This window comes from Alosa pseudoharengus, unplaced genomic scaffold (genome assembly GCF_046254945.1).
Source record: "Alosa pseudoharengus isolate Yale_2024_CS ecotype anadromous, Long Island Sound unplaced genomic scaffold, YU_APseudo_1.1 YU_APseudo_1.1_scf_23, whole genome shotgun sequence".
Taxonomy (NCBI): domain Eukaryota; kingdom Metazoa; phylum Chordata; class Actinopteri; order Clupeiformes; family Clupeidae; genus Alosa; species Alosa pseudoharengus.
Window position 1 is genome coordinate 5,246,724 of NW_027468685.1, and position 22,500 is coordinate 5,269,223.

The 22,500-nt window shown below is 42.3% G+C and overlaps 2 protein-coding genes across 5 annotated transcripts in view; both read left to right on the forward strand.

Moving 5' to 3' along the window:
- col8a2 (collagen, type VIII, alpha 2) overlaps positions 1-7,010 on the forward strand; it is an 85,912-nt gene extending 78,902 nt beyond the window's left edge. For all 3 annotated transcript variants that reach the window (XM_076301155.1, XM_076301154.1, XM_076301156.1), the window contains one exon: positions 5,054-7,010. In XM_076301155.1, the coding sequence (XP_076157270.1) occupies positions 5,054-6,960 (1,907 nt within the window). In that variant the 3' untranslated portion in view covers positions 6,961-7,010. The remainder of the gene's footprint in view (positions 1-5,053) is intronic.
- A 10,177-nt stretch (positions 7,011-17,187) lies between these two features.
- ptp4a2b (protein tyrosine phosphatase 4A2b) overlaps positions 17,188-22,500 on the forward strand; it is a 30,456-nt gene continuing 25,143 nt past the window's right edge. Inside the window, exon 1 of one of the 2 annotated variants that reach the window (XM_076301157.1) lies at positions 17,188-17,288. The gene's annotated coding sequence lies outside the window, so the exon portion shown is untranslated. Of the gene's footprint in view, positions 17,289-18,435; positions 18,455-22,500 lie in introns of those variants that run through there. The other variant, XM_076301158.1, reaches the window with a different exon arrangement.

Consider the following 22,500-nt stretch of genomic DNA (forward strand, 5'->3'; position numbering starts at 1 on the left):
GTGTGTGTGTGTGTGTGTGTGTGTGTGTGTGTATGTGTGTGTGTGTGTGTGTGTGTGTGTGTGTGTGTATGTGTGTGTGCGTGTGTCAATGTGTGTGTGTGTGTGTGTGTGTGTGTGTGTGTGTGTGTGTGATTGTGTGATCCCTTTTCAGCTAACAATCATGAGCACTGCAGCTTTTCTCTGTGATGAAATGGCGTGTGCTGAAAACATGCAGTCGTAAACAAATGCAATATTTCTATGGGGAAAATCTGCTAAACAGGATTGCCCATGCAATCCCAGAACAGAAAGGAGAGAAATACGAGGAACTATGAAAGCAAGCTGTTCCCAAACACGGATTTATGTTGTAAATAGTCTGCTCGCAGCCAGAGACCTTTAGATGTTACTATAATATAGCAGCACATCAATAAATTTGGCTGTAATTGTGAAAACATGTGCAAATGTTGATCTGCTCTGTAAAACTATCACTGATGTGGAGTTTCTGCCACCTAGTGGTAAGTGTTAGTCAGTACACGTTATTCAACATCTGAGGCAGGCTCGTCTGCATAGAGTGCTTTTCTGAGCTATGCATTTCATATTTTAGATCTGAGTTTGTAGATCTGAATTGTCCACTGAGAAAAAGAGAGACTAGTCTTATTGATACTGTTATTTTAATGGCTGCTTCTGATTCACTGTGCTACTTCAACTCTTCAACTCTCCCTGTCTTTTACACAAGCAATTGCACCAGAGCTTTTTATATCCAATCCATTGGTTTTGTTGGTTGATTTCTAAACAACATATATTGTATGTGTTTTTTTTTTAAGAAAGGGAACACAACAGTCTTTGTGTGTCTTGTGAGGAAGTAAGTAAAGTTAGAGTAGTCGAGTTCTCTGTGCATTATTCCATCTATAGGGGCGACCTGATGATGCACCAGTGGTGAGAACATCTGAGGAAGTAAAGTTAGAGTAGTCGAGTTCTCCGTGCATTATTCCATGTGAAAGAGAAAGATCCACATCTGCTCTGCTCTGTTCTGATGACCTCTGGATACCTGTGTATTGTGTTACATGGTGTGTGTGTGTGTGTGTGTGTGTGTGTGTGTGTGTGTATGCGTGTGTGTGTGTGTGTGTGTATGTGTGTGTGTTAGTGTGTGTGTGTGTGTGTGTGTGTGTGTGTGTGCGTGTGTGTGTTTGTGTGTGTGTGTGTGTCGGTACGTGTGTGTAGCTTTGTTCTCTCACTGACTCTTTCACTGTGTGCTCAATGAACACTGAGTGAGTCCTTCACTGGCAGGGTCATTCATTCTCTCACTCACTCATTCGCTCACTCACACACTCACTCACTCACTCACTCATTCTCTCACTCACTCACTCACTCACTCACTCACTCACTCACTCATTCACTCATTCACATGTAGGAACTTCACATTCATACACTCTTTGGTTGGCTCATTTACTGAAACAGTCACTCAATCATTGTCACTCACTCACTTACTCTCTCACTCGCATTAGCTGCCCCCTGACATAAGAAATGGCCCCTCCATCACTGCTTATAAATCTGGGCTCAAAAGTCCTGTATTCCCTGGCCTTCTCCACCCTCTAACTTGCTATGTGTGTCATTTCTGTGTGTGTCCCTCCCTTGCTGTACCTTATTACAGTTTTTCTCGATCGCTTTGATACTTGTGTCAACTCTGACATCACATTTTCAAAACAGTTAACACCCATGTTTGAACAAAAGCACTCTGGCCAAAATTACACATTTTGCTTGCAAAAGGCTGTTACCAAAGTCCATTTAGGCAAGTCCCTCCACTCGGCGGCCATATACCAACGTTTTATGGGCACTCATCGGGCACAGTCTTTGGGTCGAACTGCGCGTGCGCAAGGCTTCACGACACCAATCTTGCTCCAGCGGCGAGATCACAACACATGATTGGCACGATGTCTTCACAACACACCATATGATTGGCTCAATGTATTCACATGTCGACGTTTTGCCGAGGAAGGGTTGTGATATGTGTAGACAACGGCCATGTTGGCGTTACAAACTAGCCCCATGCATTTCTATGGAGTATTTTTTGAGTGCTGTGTCTCCACATTAGAAAGTCTCTGCTGTAACTCTCTCAAAACACTTAAAACATGCAACAAAAGCAAATTTGCCTTCAAACAACACATCCTGTTGTCAAATCAATGTGTGATTTCAATTTAATCATTACACACTGGACAACAAAATGCAAAATATAGTTCTCAAAATAAGCATTTGAGATATCCATTTCTTTCTCATTTTTCTGGTATCAGAAAAAACTGTGAAGACAAAATGCACTGAATAAAAAATAATTGTATTCATTCCTCCAGAGATGTAACTGTTATTGACATGTAAGACCTACAGTAAGCACTAGACAAATTTCATTGAACTATAACTTTCATTTTTCATCGAAATAGACCTAAACACCTTTTGTAAGCTACTGTTGTCTTCACCAAATAGGCAATACAGTACTTTCTCTAAATGTGTTTTAGATCCATATACTTACACATAGCAACACAGAACAGACATGGCATCTCTTATGGATAATGAATGACTGCTGATTGAAGAATTGTGCAAAGGAGTTTCACACAGGTGTAACAGGACTTATGGAATCTCTACCACCCGTGAAAATATGTTTTCCTTTTGTTTAGCACAGGGAAACCAATAGGCTTGGGGTCTTTGAATGACATCTGTGTTAACTGTTTTGCAAAAGGGTGTGAGAAATGTGTGAACCCAGAAAGGTGAAAGGTGTTCATGAAGACCAAGTGGATCCCAGTTTCTTTAAGCAGGTCAAAGCAATCGAGAAAAACTGTAATGTGTAGATGTGTGTGTATACTTTAATCTGTTTCATTTCACTTTGTACAGCACTTTGGTCAGTGTAAGCTGTGAATAAATGTGCATTTACATGCAGAAATACATTTTACTTACTTACATGTGAAACCAATCTAACCAATGAAACTCCACACTCAACACCTTAATATCTTACCCAGCACAAGCAACACTATTAACAAGGGAGTCCTCTCTGCTCCAAACACACACACACACGCACGCACACACACACGCACGCAAGCATGTGCGCACACACACACACACTTGTGTATGTAGTGTATGTGACCTTGTGATCACTGTTTGACAGATCATCTGATGGTAGATGATCCACACAGAAGCAGCTCAGAACAAGGTCTAGTTTCATGGGATATTTTACAGCAGTTGCGAAACACAGCACAGAGAGGTCAAAGGTCGGACCCTAGAGTTCAGACCCTATGAGACCCAAAAGCCGGTGTTAGTGAAAGTGACAAAAAATATGGCAATGGTTTGTGAAGACATATGACCCATAATAAGCTATAAAGCCCAGCCTGGCCTGAAGGGTATTCCTTTACAATCATAACTCAGTATTTTATTCTATATGTGCTTGCTCTTAGGCTACACCTACTGTTCAGTGTTACATGTTACAATGTCCATATTACAGCAGTGTAACGTAATTTCTCAACTATTAGCCACTGTTTATACATTGATTTTGCTAACATTTCTTCAGCTATGAGAGCTATCCGGCAGTTAATATGGTATTAATATGATTTTGTTTTTTTAACTTCCATAAAACACTGTCCTGCAGCTCATACACAATTTGGCTAATACACAGGAAATTACTGTATTTGGCTTCTTGCTTCAGCAATGTATCTGAATCAGAATCTTACAGGTAGAACATTCATGGGTCAGAATGCTTTCACAGTCACAATGAACACTGGCAGAAGTTCAGATGTTGACCAATATACTGATAAAAAGCAATCTGATTAGACAGTGGTCATCTACAGTAAATTATAAGAGTATTATCTCCCGTGCCACGTGTTTTGTGAAGATATACCGTACGTGTTCACCCCGTGCAGTGACCTGTGGGATCGTATATAGGTCAGTTCACTAGATATTCAGTGACATACTTTCCACACGAGTGACCCTGTACATTCAGAGCTCTCTGCGTCACTGCTGGCTCAAACAGGCAACTCATGGACTGCTGGCTTTACATGTGTATTCCCAATATCAGACCAGAACAAACATCATTTGTATTTTTTTACAGCAAAGAAGCATATCTATCTGCTTATGAAAAGTGGGGAGAGAATTTGCCAAATTTGTAGATCTAGTCCAATACTGAATTTACAACAGCATTGATGCTTGGTTCAGTATTGACTGCCATACATACACAAATACAGGTATTGCATTGCTAGCATGGGAAGAAAAATACACTTTATAGCAGGATGTTCATAACAATAAGAAGCTGTGGAGTTACTGACCTAGCTTACCACAGTAGATATCACATACATGTAATTTCTCTTATTTACTGTAAAGTATTCACTTTGGCCAAAAGTGTCTGTCAAATATGATAACAATAACATGCCTCAGCAACAAAGTCTCTCCCCCTCATACCTGTTCTTTGTCTGGAGAGCCCAGAGTTTGGCTCAGAGTTGTGCAGTGATTAAACTAACCTATTCTAAGTTCACATTTGAAATTCTAAGAGAAATTCTAAGTGCACATTTGTCTGAACTGCTGATGTAGAAACCATTTTGTTATTAATTTCTTCTGGAATATTCTTGAGTCTCTGCTAACTATAATGATATATATTTGTCTTCGATGGGGTCTAGACAAGCACCACTCTTTCCATCTCAATGAGCTGGTTTAGTTGCATTTATAACCTGCTACATATAAGTCATTCACATTTCTGACAAATATCCCATATTTAATTGTTTTGTTATCTGCTTCTTATGCTAGCAGCCACTAGCATTAGTAAACATTTCTGAAAGATTTTTTCAGAGGTTTAGCTAAACCCTTATATCATAAGGGTTTAGCTAAACAGAACACCTACATAGCTATACAGAACATCTACATAATTATGCTTTTATCTTTCGCAGAAAGCTTATAAATGTATCTTTTTAGCCATGCTTGGGATTTGGCCTACTGCAACCTCCCAGCCCTGTAGGCAATATGAATACTGGGTGGAGGAGTAATTATATTTATGAACAATAATCTAAAGACTTAATCTGTTTCCTGTCTTCCTGATTGTGTCTTGCAGAGTTTCCACCTATGATGGAGGTGAAAGGGGAGCCGGGCCCTCAAGGGAAGCCCGGCCCAAGGGGCCCAGCAGGGCCTTCAGGACTACCAGGGAAACCAGGGCTGGGTAAACCGGGTCTGAACGGTCAAACAGGCCCCCCGGGGCCTCCGGGATTCCCTGGCATTGGGAAGCCAGGGCTACCAGGGTTGCCGGGCAAGATGGGCCCTAAGGGGATGCCTGGAAACAATGGCGAGCCTGGCCCACGCGGAGAGCCCGGTCTAAGGGGACTTCCAGGTCAGCCCGGCCTCCCAGGGCCAGCAGGCCTGTCCCTGAATGGAAAACCTGGACCCCCTGGGGGAAGGGGGATCCCAGGATCCAGAGGGGAGCCAGGCCTGAAAGGAGGCCGTGGAGTCCCTGGAGACCGCGGACTGAAGGGGGAGAATGGTAATGGCAAGCCAGGTCCAGCTGGGCCAAGGGGTCCTCCTGGCCTCCAAGGACTTCCTGGTGCCCCCGGAGCCCCTGGAAATGGAAAGCCAGGACTCAATGGATTGCCTGGTCCAAGCGGGCCGAAGGGTGATCAAGGGCTTCCTGGTGATGCTGGTCCACCCGGAGAGGCTGGTCTCCCTGGGCCCACGGGGGTTCCAGGGCCGAATGGTTTAGGGAAGCCTGGTATTGACGGTTTGCCAGGGATGCCAGGACCGAGTGGGCCGAAGGGTGAGCCAGGAATGAGAGGCACTCCAGGGTTTCCAGGACCACCTGGATATGGTAAGCCTGGACTATCCGGGCCGAAGGGAGACAAGGGCCATGTTGGCTTACCAGGGGCACCTGGTGAACAAGGGTTACCAGGGTTGGACGGCCAACCTGGAGACAGCGGTCCAAACGGGCAGTCAGGACCTCCAGGAGTACAGGGCCCTATGGGTCTGCCAGGGAAGCCTGGCATGCCTGGTTTCAAAGGAGAGCTGGGTCCCCAAGGTCCTCCTGGCCTTCCTGGGCTTCGAGGAGATCAAGGTCCTCCTGGCTTGTCTGGGAAGCCAGGTATCCCAGGTGATAAAGGTCTTCCCGGTCCCAACGGGGCCATCGGGAAACCAGGCCCCAAGGGCGAGGGTGGCCACATCGGATTGCCTGGTAATCCCGGACTGACTGGTGGACCAGGGCCAAAAGGTGAGAACGGATTCCCTGGAACCACGGGTCCCCGAGGCCAGTCCGGCATTCCTGGCACCCAAGGTCCCCCCGGGCACATGGGTCCACAAGGAATTCCAGGAATTAAAGGAGATCTAGGCCCACCAGGGCCACCAGGACTGGGAAAACAAGGTGACAAGGGCTTGCCTGGTCCCCAAGGCCCGTCAGGAAAACCAGGAAATTCAGGACTTAATGGCATCCCCGGACCCCCAGGTCCACCTGGGCCACCTGGCCCTCCAGGTACTTCAAACGGCCAAACAACAGTTGCTGGAATGGGGAACATTGGAGGTGGAGAGGTTCCAGATGGAAAACCTGCAAAGCCACAGCTAGGTGGCGCTGTGCTCTCTGCATCAATGGCTCCAGCATTCACTGCCATACTCAGCACGCCCTTTCCTCCTTCCGGCATGCCCATCAAGTTCGACCGAACCCTGTACAATGGGCAGAATGCTTACAATCCTGCCACTGGAATGTTCACCAGCCCCCTATCTGGAGTGTACTACTTCGCCTACCATGTGCATGTAAAGGGAACCAGCCTCTGGGTGGCTCTGTACAAGAACAATGTGCCTGCCACGTACACCTACGATGAGTACAAGAAGGGCTACATGGACCAGGCTTCAGGGAGCGCAGTTCTGGAGCTCAAGGAGAACGACCAGGTGTGGGTGCAGATGCCGTCCGACCAGGCAAATGGTCTCTACTCAACGGAGTACATCCACTCGTCCTTCTCAGGGTTTCTGCTGTGCCCCACATAACCTCCTCTTCCCACTCTTCCTTTTCTATGCCCAAGCCCCCACCCCCCACACCCCCCCCCCCCCTCCCCACCATCACCTTCACCCTCCCTCTCTTCCGCCGCTCCAGTGGCCACGTGAGGAAAACCTGGAACAGCAACAAGAACAACAGCGGCAGGAAAGACAGACGACAGAGAAAGACTCGTATGAACGTATGAAAGTGAAGAGTTGAAAAGCAGGAGAAGGAGACTTCATGCTGTGTCTGGGTTTTAGCTCTTCCTTTCAAATGTCCATTTTTTTACTTTTAAATGTTGTCTTTATTTTCTATTTTCAGCCTACATGATAATAATTATTGTAATTGTTATATTATTATTATTATTATTGTTATTATTATTATTATTATTATGTTGTTGTTATTGGTATTGATGTTGTTGTTTATTGGAATCAGACTATTAAGTGCCTTACTTTGCAATGTTTAAAAAGCCGTTAATAAGACTTACCCGTGTGACTGCACATTTTGCCAAATGTTTTCTGACTCCAAAAAGCGTTCAAAATCTCTGAAGACTCTGGGGTTTGGTATTTTTTCCCCTAGCTGCAGTCACAGTCCATGTAATTCAGTGCATTGGCCATTATATGATACATATTTCCTTATTTAAAATTGTCAGATCACACCTTAGTGCAGAAACGTCATAAATGTGCTTGACTACACATTCCTATACATTCAATAAAACAACTCCTCGTTGGAATAATGATTGTTAGTTTTTATTGCCTTTTGTCACCCTTCTTAATCTGATAAGTTTCTTTTTTTTTTGAGAAGCAGTTTTGGTGCTCGTAGTTAAATGAGAATATTGTTTGTTGTTTTTGTTTTTGTTCTGTTGCTTTGTTTGTTTTTTCGTTCTATGTGTTGCAATTCTCCATTGAGAGATACTTACCTTACTCTGTGACAACTGTGCGGAGAGCATTGTGCTATTACTGGAAGCTAATGGCGTTGAGAATACTGATTATTACTTGATTACCGAAGGCGTCCAAGCTGCGTCCAACATTGGCTTGCTCATATGCAATTTACAAATACAAGCAGAACGAATCCTTGAGAATATCTTGTATTACAAAACCACAGTTCCGCATCCAAAAATCAAAACTAGCACAACTCTTTACAAAATTGCAGATCAGTCATGTGTATGATTTTAATCAAAACAACCTAACATCAAGGATGGTGCTGGGGCTTCTGATGTGGCAACTGCAAGACAGCCCCTCCAAGTCTTTGATACCGTCTATAACAGTAGTTCCCAAACCTTTTATGATAAGCCCTCTGTTGACAATGAGGGGAAGTACATGTACATTAGTAACTATAGCAACATCCTTGGTTCTGCCGATTTAGATCTAGAAGAAAGAGCAGGAGAAAGAGTTTTCATTCTCTTCATTTAGTACTTTGCTTATGTTTCAGTCGGTGTGGTTGGGTTTTCCTACACAAGCCACACACAAAGAGACCATGTCTATCTTATTACTTTACGAGGTAACCACAAATCAAATTCACATCCACTGGTTGAAAAAGGAAATCATTACAACGATATTATCATCATAGAGGAAATTCATCATTATTTGCACCTGTACTAGAAATAGAAGTCGAGGTTGAATGACGTCTACAAACCATTAGAATCCCTATAAATGCTAACACAAAGTCAAACATGTGTCATCATACAAGCCATGAAATATTAAAATGACCTTATAGGCTGTGATGTGAAAACAGGATGTGCCGTGTATTTGAAGGGATTAAAAGTCAATCTTCCACCATATAGTTTAAACCAAGAATGGATGTTGAGTTAAACGTGTCCTTTTCAACTCAAGTGAAGCATTCAAACATTTACTGTTTAGAGTGGCCATCAATGCAGAGCACAGGGCACAGAGTGATTATGCAAGCAGAGCAACGTGTTGCTGTGACATTCAAGTTGTTCAGAGCGGTTCAACTATAAGAATGGTGCAAAGAAAGTAATCAGTGACGAAAGTATTGAGAAAGACTTAGATGAAATTGCATGCTTGATGAGGAAAAACAGCCAGGACAGACAGGACAGAAGTGATGGTAACTGTTGATGCCACTTTAGCCGATTATTTAAACAATATCCCAGTCTCATTCATCATTGTAATACATAAAAAACAAATGAAACCTAATGAATGATGTGCTGGAAAAGGGTTTGTCCCATAGCCTAGATAATAGTAGTTTGGCAACATTTGGCAAAAAATAAAAAAGATGTAGCAATAATGTTTTTCAGTGTGAAAAGGAGTTTTTTAAGTTTCTTCCTTCTCTTCCCCTGTCTGCAGGGTGTTCATCACAGAGCACAGTTTGTATAAACACTTCTCCCTTTTAGACGCAATTTTGTTGAAGGTGTCTTTCATATTACTGAGGGAAGGGACACGTCTGAACATCAATAGTTATAGGCATTGGTGCACTCTTATACTGGCTTGCCATCTACAGTTCTCCACTGTTAAGGAAAGGTTTGTATATTATCATGGATTTATTGTTTTTTTATCATTTGATTTTATTGTTTTATTTTTACAGACACTTGACTAACCTTGAATTTGATATTTTTTCCATATCTCCTGCTTTCACCTCTTCTGATGAGACAATTCTTTATTAGCAAATATCATGCCATATAATATAAACACGTCAGCTGGGAATAGAATGTTATTATGTAGAATTTGTCATGCTGTCTTCATATCATTTAGAGTAAACAAAGGCAAGAGATTAGCCTAGAAAGTCTTGATTTGCTTTTTAAGGGACATTGGTTTCAGAGCAGAGACACACAAAAGAGGCCAATTCCGTTTGCACATGAAGACCATGATGGTGTATTTATACATTTGAGATATCTGAATAAGAGTCTGAGATATCTGAATAAGAGTGTCTAGTAATTATGAATTATGAGGATTGAAATATGTTGTTAACATACTACCATTATTTGTGAAGGATTGTCTTGGACAAATTTTTTTCCTTTTTTTTGTGTTTTGTTATACATATTATGTTATAGGGTTATTGTTTGTCTTGTACATGGCTATTGCATATCCTTCATGCAGTAGTATTTGGGTATAAAATGCACTCATTTTTGACTGAACTGTTTTTTTTTGTTTGTTTGTTTTTTGGTCTACTCATACAAAATCTACCATACTTGATTGTATTGACACCACATCAATAAATTCTTTCTTGTATTGATGTTTCTATCAGTGTTTGCTTTATTGTAAAAAAAAAACTGCATGGCACCACAATCCAAGCCCAATATCAGTCCAAAACCTATATATGACTCTTTCAGAGAGAGATACACACACAAAGTGTAATGGGAGTTCCAGTAGGGGTCTCAATAAAGTCTGGCCAGTGACATAACATAATTTCAACAGCAGGGGGAGCTAGTGGGATTAGTCATCTTTACACACATAGGCTAATACAATATGCTAATATACTCATTAGATACAAATTAAGTGTGGTCGATATGACTTGAAAAAGTTTTCATAGCAATTCAACAATACTTCAGAATGGTTTGATTTGATTAGAGATTACAGGCCTGAACATGAAGTTTATAAGTTATATAAGTATATAAGTATATAAGTTTATACTGCCTTCTAGACAAACTACTTTGTGCACTGTACTACACCGACTACAGATTCACAGCACTGGCTTTAAACCGATCAATCGTAGAAACAGGATATATAATAGACCTAGGGCTACACATCTTCAGCCTTCTCCCATTAGGTGTTCTGTCTGTCACACAGATATCACGCACAAGAAGCCTTCAGAGATCTAATGCAAGTGCAGCAATGGTAGCAAGGGGATAGCAATGATTTTTTTTTTTAAACCTCCATGCTGTTTACAATTTGTAGACACTGTCTTGACACAAACAGTGCCAAGCATAAACAACACATTGCTTTTACAAAGCACTGGGTGCCTTAAAAATCACTATATAAATGCAATGTGTTGTTGTTGTTGTTGTTGTTGCTGTGAACTATAAAGTGAAAGGGGAACCTCACTAACTACCACTAATGTGTAGCACCCACCTGGGTGATGCATGGCTGTCATTATGTGCCAAAATGCGCAACACACCAGTTTGAGGTGAAGTGTGAGCGAGGGAATGAAGGAGCCAATCACACTGAGGAAAATACATATGAATTACAAGCAATAAACAACAGAAAGACTAACATAATAAAATCAACACAAATAATAAAAGGATACTGTACTATAGAGAAAACAGATCCAGGCTTGCTCAGAGCAAGGCCTGTATCTAAACGGGTACAGCAACGAAGAGAGATTACCGAAGAATTTGTCAGTATTTGTTGGTAAAGAACCCACCATTATGAGTGTGTTGGTCTAAGATGCCAGATAGCACTGTTAAGCATTCTGAAGGTGTTGTGGGCCTAATTCATTGAAACACAGATGAAGGAAGATGCTGCTAATTGCTCCAGTGAAATGCCCTCGAAAGCTCTGTTGGTGATGCCTTTTGGTGAAGGTTGCTGAAAGCTGCTCTGTTGGTGATGCCTTTTGGTGAAGGTTGCTTAATGTTGCTTTGTTGGTGATGATATATAGGTTGTTTGATGGTAAATAGGTTTGGCTGTTGATTGTTAGTGATTTTGTTTTTGATGGTAAGTAGGTTTGTTGATGATTTTGTTGGTAAATAGGTTTGGCTGTTGGTGATTTTGTTTTTGATGGTAAATACTGTAGGTTTGTTCATGATTTTGTTTTTGATGGTAAATAGGTTTGCCTGTTGGTGATTTTGTTTTTGATGGTAAATACTGTAGGTTTGTTGATGCTTTTGTTTTTGATGGTAAATAGGTTTGGCTGTTGGTGATTTTGTTTTTGATGGTAAATACTGTAGGTTTGTTGATGCTTTTGTTTTTGATGGTAAATAGGTTTGGCTGTTGGTGATTTTGTTTTTGATGGTAAATACTGTAGGTTTGTTGATGATTTTGTTTTTGATGGTAAATAGGTTTGGCTGTTGGTGATTTTGTTTTTGATGGTAAATACTGTAGGTTTGTTGATGATTTTGTTTTTGATGGTAAATAGGTTTGTTGGTGATTTTGTTTTTGATGTTTGGCTGCTGATTGTCCGCTGCCTATTGACGAGTAATCTGTGTTACTTGACTGGAGGCCCTATTCAGATATCAGGGATGGATAACATAACTCATATAATATATTATGACTATTGACCGTTTCAAGAGAGTTCCATCATCAGCATCTAGTTGTTCCCACAAGGCTTCTGTTTTAACATTCCATATTATGTTATTTTAATGAAGTGGAAGTAGATTGGGAACAAAATAGATAGTTAGGGAAAGTTAGGCTTTTTTTTCGCCAATCTGCAAAAAAAATTCTTACCAATAGCTTTTTTTACTATGTAAAAAAAGAGGTGTCTAGTTACACCTCCCAATTTATCCACGGCCAAATCCTCGGGGAAACACCTGGAAAGCCCATTAAGTTTGGCAGAGGGACTGGGCGAAAATAATGAAAACATTTTGTTGACCAATATTAGCTTTTGAGATGTCTAACTAGGGGTTTTTAGGGGTGCTGAATCTATCCCAGCCATTAGTTTTGAGTAAAAATGACTTCAAGTCCATAAAAAATCCATAACAAGTGGTTTTATTGAACACACAAAACAAAACAAAACTTTCTTAATCAGTTTAAAATTTAACAAACCTCTTCCCTCAACTCCCCTGCACTTCCTCACTCCTGTTATCTTCTGGCTGGTTGATGTTCTGGCAAGAGTTACCATGACAGTTCCAACAAGCAGAAATACACTTGACTCCTTGCTTTTTACAGCAGCACCGGAGAGTGTCACAGACACCTGCACAGTTGCAGCTGACAAACTTCAGAAGGTAGTCTGGTGCAATGGCATCTGGTGTGACTGGTGCATAATCATGTTCTCCTTGTTTCTACCCACACTCAAGGACATCTAGTGATGGATTTTGTAGCAGCAGCCAATCTCTGGTCTGGAGATATGCCCGCAGAGAGTGCTATGCTGCACCCCCTGTATAGTCGGAAGTAGTTTCTAAGGCTTGACACTAGTTATGTCCTCATGAGTTTTACATGTTGCTCACTGTCCACCCTCAACATTGGACACTCTTTTTTCTCTCTCTCTATCTCTCTCTCTCTCTCTCTCTCTCTCACACACATATTTATGCACATTGACTCTCTCACAAACACATTCACAACCACACACCCACACATCTATGCACATTGACTCTCTCACAAACACATTCACAACCACCCACACCCACACAAACACATATGCACACACTTACAAATAAAGTTCACACCTTCACTGATACTGTCTCTCTCTGTCTCTGTCTCTCTCTCACACACACACGCACAAATACACACACGCAAAATGTCCTTTCTCACACACACTATGTTGAGACAAAATTATCTGTGATTATAGTACCAGTGTGTTACACGCAAAGTGTGTGAGTGTGTGTGTGAGAGAGAGTCCAATGCGGAGAGTGGACGGTGATCAACAAAATGTAAAACTCAGGATTAGAGGATTAACTGAGTTAATATTTTTGTAAATATGTTATTATATCTTTTCATGGGACAACACTGAAGAGACGACGTTTTGCTAGAATGTAAAGTAGTCAGTGTACTCAAAATAACACAACAAGCAGCCATTAATGTCTAAACCGCTTGTGAGTACACCCCTGAAGTGAAAGTGAAAATGTCCAAATTGGGCCCAATTAGCCATTTTCCCTCCCCGGTGTCATTAGTGTTACAAATTCTCAGGTGTGAATGGGGAGCAGGTGGGTTAAATGTGGTGTTCGCTCTCACACTCTCATACTGGTCACTGGAAATTCAACACCCTGAAGCTGAGCTGCAGCACGGTGGCTAAGACCATACAGCGGTTTAACAGGACAGGTTCCACTCAGAACAGGCCTCGCCATGGCCGACCAAAGAAGTTGAGTGCACATGCTCAGCATCATATCCAGATGTTGTCTTTGGAAAATAGACGTATGAGTGATGCCAGCATTGCTGCAGAGGTTGAAGGGGTGGGGGTCAGCCTGTCAGTGCTCAGATCATACATCGCACACTGCATCAAATTGGTCTGCATGGCTGTCGTCCCAGAAGGAAGCCTCTTCTAAAGATGATGCAGAAAGCCCGCAAACAGTTTGCTGAAGACAAGGAGACTAAGGACATGGACAACTGTAACCATGTCCTGTGGTCTGATGAGACCAAGATTCACTTATTATTTTATATTTTATTATATATAAACTTATTTGATTCAGATGGTGTCAAGTGTGTGTGGCGGGAACCAGGTGAGGAGTACAAAGACAAGTGTGTCTTGCCTACAGTCAACAATGGTGGTGGGAGAGTCATGGTCTGGGGCTGCATTAGTGCTGCACTGGGGAGCTACAGTTCATTGAGGGAACCATGAATGCCAACATGCACTGTGACATACTGAAGCAGAACATGATCCCCTCTCTCGGAAACTGGGCCGCAGGGCAGTATTCCAGAATGATAACGACCCCAAACACACCTCCAAGACGACCACTGCCTCGCTGAAGAAGCTGAGGGTAAAGGTGATGGACTGGCCAAGCGTTATTCCAGACCTAAACCCTATTGAGCATCTGTGGGGCATCCTCAAATGGAAAGTGGAGGAGTGCAAGGTCTCTAACATCCACCAGCTCCATGATGTCGCCTTGGAGTGGAAGCTCTGGTGAATTCCATGGCCAAGAGGGTTAAGGCACTGCTGGGAAATAATGGTGGCCACACAAAATATTAACACTTTAGGCACAATTTGGACATTTTCACTTAGGGGTGTACTCACTTTTGGTGCCAGCGGTTTAGACATTAATGGCTGTGTGTTGGGTTATTTTGAGGGGACAGCACATGTACACTGTTATACAAGCTGTACACTCACTACTTTACATTGTAGCAAAGTGTTATTTCTTCAGTGTTGTCTCATGAAGAGATATAATAAAATATTTACAAAAATATTAACTCAGTTCATCCTCATGAGTTTTACATTTTGTTGATCACCGTCCACTCTCCGCATTGGACTCTCTCTCTCTCTCTCTCACACACACACACTTTGCGTGTAACACACTGGTACTATAATCACAGGTAGTTTTGTCTCAACACGGTGTGTGTGAGAAAGGACATTTTGCATGTGTGTGTGTTTGTGTGCGTGTGTGTGTGTGTGTGTGTGTGTGTGTGTGTGTGTGTGTGTGTGTGTGTGTGTGAGAGAGAGAGAGACAGAGAGAGACAGTATCAGTGAAGGTGTGAACTTTATTTGTAAGTATGTCTGTTTGTGTGGGTGGGTGGGTGGTTGTGAATGTGTTTGTGAGAGAGTCAATGTGCATAGATGTGTGTGTGAGTGGTTGTGAATGTGTTTGTGAGAGAGTCAACGTGCATAAATGTGTGTGTGTGTGAGAGAGAGAGATAGATAGATAGAGAAAAGAGTGTCCAACATTGAGGGTGGACAGTGAGCAACAAGTAAAACTCATGAGGACAACATAACTAGTGTCAAGCCTTAGAAACTCCGGCTACAGGAGGTGCAGCATAACACTCTCTGCGGGCATATCTCCAGACCAGAGATTGGCTACTGCTACAAAATCCATCAGTAGATGTCCTTGAGTATGGGTAGAAACAAGGAGAACATAATTATGCACCAGTCACACCAGATCCCATTGCACCAGACTACCTTCTGAAGTTGCAACTGTGCAGGCGTCTGTGACACTCTCAGGTGCTGCTGTAAAAAGCAAGGAGTCAAGTGTATTTCTGCTTATTGGAACTGTCGTGGTAACTCTTGCCAGAACATCAACCAGCCAGAAGATAACAGGTGAGGAAGTGCAGGGGAGTTGAGGGATGAGGTTTGTTAAATTTTAAACTGATTTAAGAAAGTTTTGTTTTGTAATTGTTCAATAAAACCACTTGTTATTAACTAATATTAACTAAACTAATGGCTGGGATAGATTCAGCACCCCTAAAAATCCCTAGTTAGACATCTCAAAAGCTAATATTGGTCAACAAAATGTTTTCATTATTTTCGCCCAGTCCCTCTGGGCACCCCAAACTTGATGGGCTCTCCAGGTGTTTCCCCGAGGATTTGGCCGTGGATAAATTGGGAGGTGTTACTAGACACCTATAGGAACACATAGTAAAAAAAGCTATTGGTAAGACATTTTTTTGCAGATTGGCGAAAAAAAAGTCTAACTTTCCCTAACTAAGAACGTTCAAGCATTGTTTTTGCTTTTCTTGTTGAAAGGGTCTTTAATGTGATTTGGTAGGGCTACTTCACATGACAAAGGTGGTCAAAACTGCATCTAAAATCATTAGGGTTCCACTTGAACCGCTCCAAAACATTTAGCCTACTGGAAACACAGCAGGCACTAGGTATTATGCAGGATTCTAGTCATCCTGCACACAATCTCTTCTTCCACCTTCAAAAATTTCAATCAGGGAGGCGTTTGCAGAGCATCCCAAAACGCACATCATGTTTCAGGGATAGTTTTTACCGTTTTTACAGGAAGGAGGGCTGAGGTCTGAGATTATTTACGATGTTTACTGGATGTTTTAAATGTTATTTATAATTGTTAAGTATTGCCTGTTGCTGAGAGAGTGCCAAGGCACGTTGTATTTCATTGCTGTGGTAATATGCATATGACAATAAACTTGAACTGAACTGAACTGAACTGAAAACACAACTTTGTAGGTTAGGCCTACACCTTGAATAAAAAAATGAAGGCTAAATAAAAGCAAAACTGCCAGGCGAAATAGAGATATGACTTGCTACTGTTGTGACAATACCCAACAAGAATACTAGGCTATTTGATTGACAGTATGGCCTAAATATTGTTCAATGGATTTTCCTATTTGCCTTGCCTGCTTTTGGTGGTCTGAGGTGATCACACAGGTAGGGACCTTTAGTCTTTTTTCCTGTAATCTGTTCAACAAATAGCAGAGCTTTTGCTGTTGACCTTTCAGTGTGGACACCGGGATAAATCACTGTCACATAATAACAGCGTGAGTCATTGACTTTCTTCTTACCTCATCGCATTGCAGAACAAGTTATAGCCTATGCAAATTTTAAACAAATTACTCATTATCTCTTTAACATGTTTAGCAGTTGAATAGTGATGATGATAATAGGCTAATGAGATTCGTTTACTTTTGTCATATGCTCACGGCAGCTCGTAAAACATCAGCCGACCTGTCATCGAGCGTCCTGCGTAGCGATGACGCCATGGTGAGTAACTCCTCCTTGGCTATTCTAAAAAGAGCTCTCATTCTCGCAGCGAAGAAGGGGAAGACAGACCTCCCAGCGCTTATTGCTCTCCATCCACATTCTCCGGGATTGATACGGGATTTCAATGTTCAGCCTGCTCCTTGTAAGTGACATTATGACCCTACGAAAATAATCACGGAATGTTTTCCTTATTTTAGAGAAAACGGGTAGCTCTTCAACTACATAGAACTCGACAAGAGTTGGAGGCTAACATTAGCGCGCGTGTGTGTGGCAGCCATAAGTAGCTAATGTTAGCTTACATTACTTCTGAAACTTGACCTCGATTTAATGTTAAGCTCGTGTAGTTTAGCCCATAAAAAAGCTGACCAATCCAAAGTGAAATGATGTAGCAAAGTTGGTGTTCGGAAGATTCGATATTATTGTCCATGAGATGTGCAGGTATACCTGTTGGTTGATTATTGTTTTCTTTACTATTTAGCGGTAACCTGGCTAGCTTGCTATCAAACGCAGCCGCTAGCTCTGTCTTGGTTTGTAGTTACAATCCAGATGTTAAGACGGGGTTTTCCCTTTGGCTGTTTATTATTGTACAGCTATATTTTCACGTTAGATACAAGAATTATTGAATTTCAAGCTCGAACTAACGTAACGTCAACTGATGTGGCTGCTGGCAAAGGTTAACGCAACAATCGCACGGCTATTTATCGCTATCCTAGCATGTAAGTTAACGTGGAATGTGTGTCTCAGGAGAATGGAACAAGCTAGCTGGCTAGTTTATACCAGTTTTTGCCAGACTATCAGTTTAACGTTACCGATTGACGACAAGACTGAGCATTGTGGTGGTTGGTGGTGAAAGGGACTTGACAAAACGATAAGTTATTTAATGTTAGCTAACAAAACCTCGCCTTATCTCAACTGATTGCTAATGTTAACTTAAATCTCCGCCTAGCTGCTCATCATTTTGCTCCTGATCCTATAACGTTGCAGTTATTGTCTGACGTTACATACTTATGGGGTCTAGCAGTGCTAGCAGTACATGTCTATTGTGTGACGTTAACTCTCATCGGCTAAATCAAACGGTGGACAAAATGCTGTTATTCATATTGCAGTTTAATACAGACAGCTGGTGCTGTTGGTCTGTTTTCTTATCTGTGGAGTCCAGAAGACAAACGCATTCAAAACACGAACTTACATTAACGTTAGCACTACCTCTTTGTTTAAACCGGAATCGATCTCCATGTGTGTGCATTTATTTGGTGAATTCTGTTTTCAGTTACTCCATAAACGTTGACAGACAAGCTTTGGTTTCTGGTAAGTGACACTTGTTTCGCATTAAGAGTTGACTGTCACGTTTTTCTAATGCTAGGTCATTCATGGCCACAGCCATTGTTATATCAACAGATTTAATGCTAGTCTGCCTTTGGGTGATCAAATCATTTTAGAGCGATGATTCATCGTGTAAATGGAGCTTAGTCGATGTCCTTGTTAAGTAAACAGCCAGGTCAGGTGTCTTGTCAGGTCGGTTTGAGATGTGGTTTATCAGTTACTCGGTAGGCACGGAGCTGCCAACTAGCCGTCCTGAGCCATATTTGGAGGTTGGCTTCAATAAGGGACGATAGCGAAATTACATGGTTAACCCCGGCAAAGCGTTTGTTGGCATTTCATTAACTTGAACCGGAAGGTAGATAGATGGTTGCAATTTGAGACGCTGTATCTATTGTCTTACTAGTTCCTGTTCCTGTGTAAGCAGACGCAAGGGAGGAAACGGCCGTAGCTTCGCAGATTAGATGTCTGCCGTTTTGTACACCGTGCAATGCAATATCAAGTGGCACTGTGGCCAACTCTTCCCACACATAGCGGGCGAAGGAGAATGAGGACGTGTCCGGACATGTTGTCGCCTAACTTGCTGTGGCTGAGCAAAATTGGCTAACATAGTCGTATAACGTGACATCAAACGCACAGTAGTGTAGCTACCGAGGCCCTCGGAAACACTCTGGTTCCGTTGGTAATTCTGGGCGGGCGTCTATTTGCTGTCGATCGAAGATCACACTTGACGTGACAGGGGCATGTTTGACATCACAACTGCGGCTCAGCGGACGTAATGCATGTTATCAGAAATGTTTTGGTGTACTGGAGTCTGCCATGCAGGGAGAACGTTTTTTTAAAAGACACAGTAAATGGAGGCCTTCAACGTGCTTAGCTTGCGTTTCCCAGGCAAATTTATTAGGCATAGCTCTTCATGTGTCAGGGCCTCCTCCCCTTACCTGGAGCAACTTTGCCAGAGAATGACAAAGATGCATTAGTGTATTTCAGCAGTTACTTTGACACAGTTGCAATATACATTCAGATTAAAAATCGCAGGGTATTCAACAGGGTTGTGTTAAATTGCCTGATTACTGATTAAGAGAACTTCCATAGTGAAAGTGGGGAGATAACGCATGTAAACACAACAGGAATATAATGCTTCATCATAACTTTAGATTGTTCTCTGGAATCTTGTCCGTTTCTGATGCCAGTCAAAATAACGGTTACTCTGAAATCCTGGGTATGTGACTTGCTTTTGTAGGCTTGTTGATTGCGTCTGTTGTCAGCTCAGGGGAAGGGCTTCCATAGAAGAACTGGTAGATATGCATTCTTGTTTTTTTTTAAGAGCTTTGCTGCTACAGCATAGGATGCTCTCTGTCCTCTGTCCATGAAATATGCTGTTTTATTACTTTGTGATTCTTGTTCAATATAGCAGAACAAGGCAACTAGTGAATTAATTGCCACCTATTTTGTTAATTGGTTTGTGTCATTTTGTGATGAAAATACCTCAATTCTCTGATTGCACCCTTTTGAACTTGAATATTTTTAAGACAAGCGTATTCTTCTATGATAAACTAAATGTATGTGGTGTGTGGACAAAACAGGGGCATTTCAGGACATAATCTTGGGCTTTGTCAAACATTGATCAACATTTTTATTATCCCAGTTTTCTGACATTTTATGGATTAAACTACTGTGATTAAATCAAGAAAACGATCAACAGTTTATCGTATAGTATGTGTGCTGGTAATGTTGTTGAATGTGTCCCTTGTCCCTTGAATCATTGAATAAGCTACTGTAATGCGCCCTTTTAAATTGTCCCTTGGGGACAAATAAAGTGCATTGAATTGAATTGCACATTTTAGCCTAATCTTCTATGAAAATCAATGTTAATGTAAAATGTTAATGTTGCAGGCCTAGTTCTAGCTAGCTTCTTTAGCCACCACCTATTTTGAATTACTTGGTTGATTAATGGTTAAGTTAATATATGCAGTCGTGCAGTGAAGTTGCTGTTGATAAGGTTTGGCTTTGAATAGAAAGAGGAAGTTAAAATGCTGCAGAAGTCAAAGGATGCTGGTGGATATGTAAATTCCGCAATGCCCATCAACTGTGAAGTCAAGAACTAGAGTTTATGTCTTGTGATTGTCATTATAACCTATATTCATGTTGCTTTTATTTCCTATAGTCATAATATCATTTTAAATCATTATGTAAGGTGTTATGCCTGGTATAAGCAGTGAAGCAAATAGAGAAGACCAGTGGTTTAGGCTAAGGTACTTTTTCTATGCGTGTGTGTGTGTGTGTGTGCGTGTATGAGTGCCCCCCCCCCCCCCCCCCCCCCCCCCCGTAGAAACCTCCTCTTGTTTTAGAATGTAATATACTTTCAAATAGCCATGTTCATTTTTGAACACACATACACCACTCTTTGGCCTACACATTCAGCAGCAGGCCTGTTTGATTATAGCTCATGTTCATTGCACAGGTAGCCCAAGCTTCAAGAGTGTGCTGTTGATTTTGCCAACAATGTGAAGGAAAGGCTTTTGCCTTTTGTCTTTCATGTGGTGTATATGCCATGGAAAATGTCTCAAGTGTGTGTATTGTGTGTGTGTGTGGGGTAGTCCAAGTAGGTCACATCCGTGGTGACCTGCTTTCTGCCAAAGCAATTACACACACACACACACACAGTGGCTCCACATGCTGGAAATAGACCTCAGTCCGGCAAAACCACAGTCCACTACACCCCTCTCCCCTTGATGCCAGTTGCTGTGGCCTCATCTCCCAGCATGCACTGGGGAGACGTGTGTGTGCACGCCTCGAGCTCTGTGACTAAGTGTCCATACCACGAGAGTCCTGCGTGCTCGTGTCCGACACACACTTCACACACACAGCCCTGGTGCCTGGTTGGGATTGTCTGGACAACTGTTCAGATTTGTGTGTGTGTGTCTGTGTGTCTCTTTTACTCTTGTATATTGATTATAAAGATGTCCTCTCAGCCCAGCTTTGGGCAGTGTAACTTTGCATGCTGAGAAGTGACTTGTGGCTATGGAGGAGAGGGTTACGTCTGGTGAAGTCTTTGTCTGTCTCTCTCTCTCTCTCTCTCTCACACACACACACACACACACACACACTCTCTCTCTCGCTCGCTGGTGCTTTTTCTCCGTCTTTTCCTTTGTGCTCTTCCTCATAGCTTTGTGAGACCACGGCTGTGGGGTCATTGAGTTCTGCTGCTGGAGCTGTGTGTGTGTGTGTGTGTGTGTGTGTGTGTGTGTGTGTGTGTGTGTGTGTGTGTGTGTGTGTGTGTGTGTGTGTGTGTGTGTGTGTGTGTGTGTGTGTGTGTGTGTGTGTGTGTGTGTGTGTGTGTGAGAGAGAATCCCAGACAGACTGCTGCAGTTATTTATTCTTCTCTCTCACTTGTGTGTGTGTGTGTGTATAAAGGCTCCGCTTATGGAACCCGGCTGCCAGGCTGGCTTACTCGGTGCTCCTTGTCCCCACCACGTCCTGTGTGTGTGCGTGCGTGCGTATGTGTGTCGGAGAGAGTGTGAATATCCTCTTTTGCAGTCTCTATCGTTTGCATGCCAGTGCTGGCAGGCTATTGTTATATTGGAGTTGCCTTAAAGGCCTGCATAGCCTAGCTTCCTCTTCTGCCGCGTGATATCGGGTGCGTTGTTGTCAACCTTTTTTAGCTTCTCATGCCTCTGGGGATGATGAGCCAGCAGTTTATTATTTGTATTATTATTTGTTTATTTTTTTTATTGTTTGTTTGCTTTGTGTCCTGCCGATGATTTAAGTGGAGAGTTCAAATCCATCCAGTGATGGCCTCTGTTCCTACACACACACACACACACACACACACACACACACACACACACACACACACACACACACACACACACACACACACGTGACCCATCCTACTGTCTCTCTCAGCTTGCCTTCTTAAATATTTGTAGAGCCCCCACTGCAGCCTTTTAAAGGCCCCATCTCCAGCCCCTTAGCCCTACAGGAGCCTGTGTCTGCCTGTGATGCGGATCACCGTGGCAACAGGGATTCCG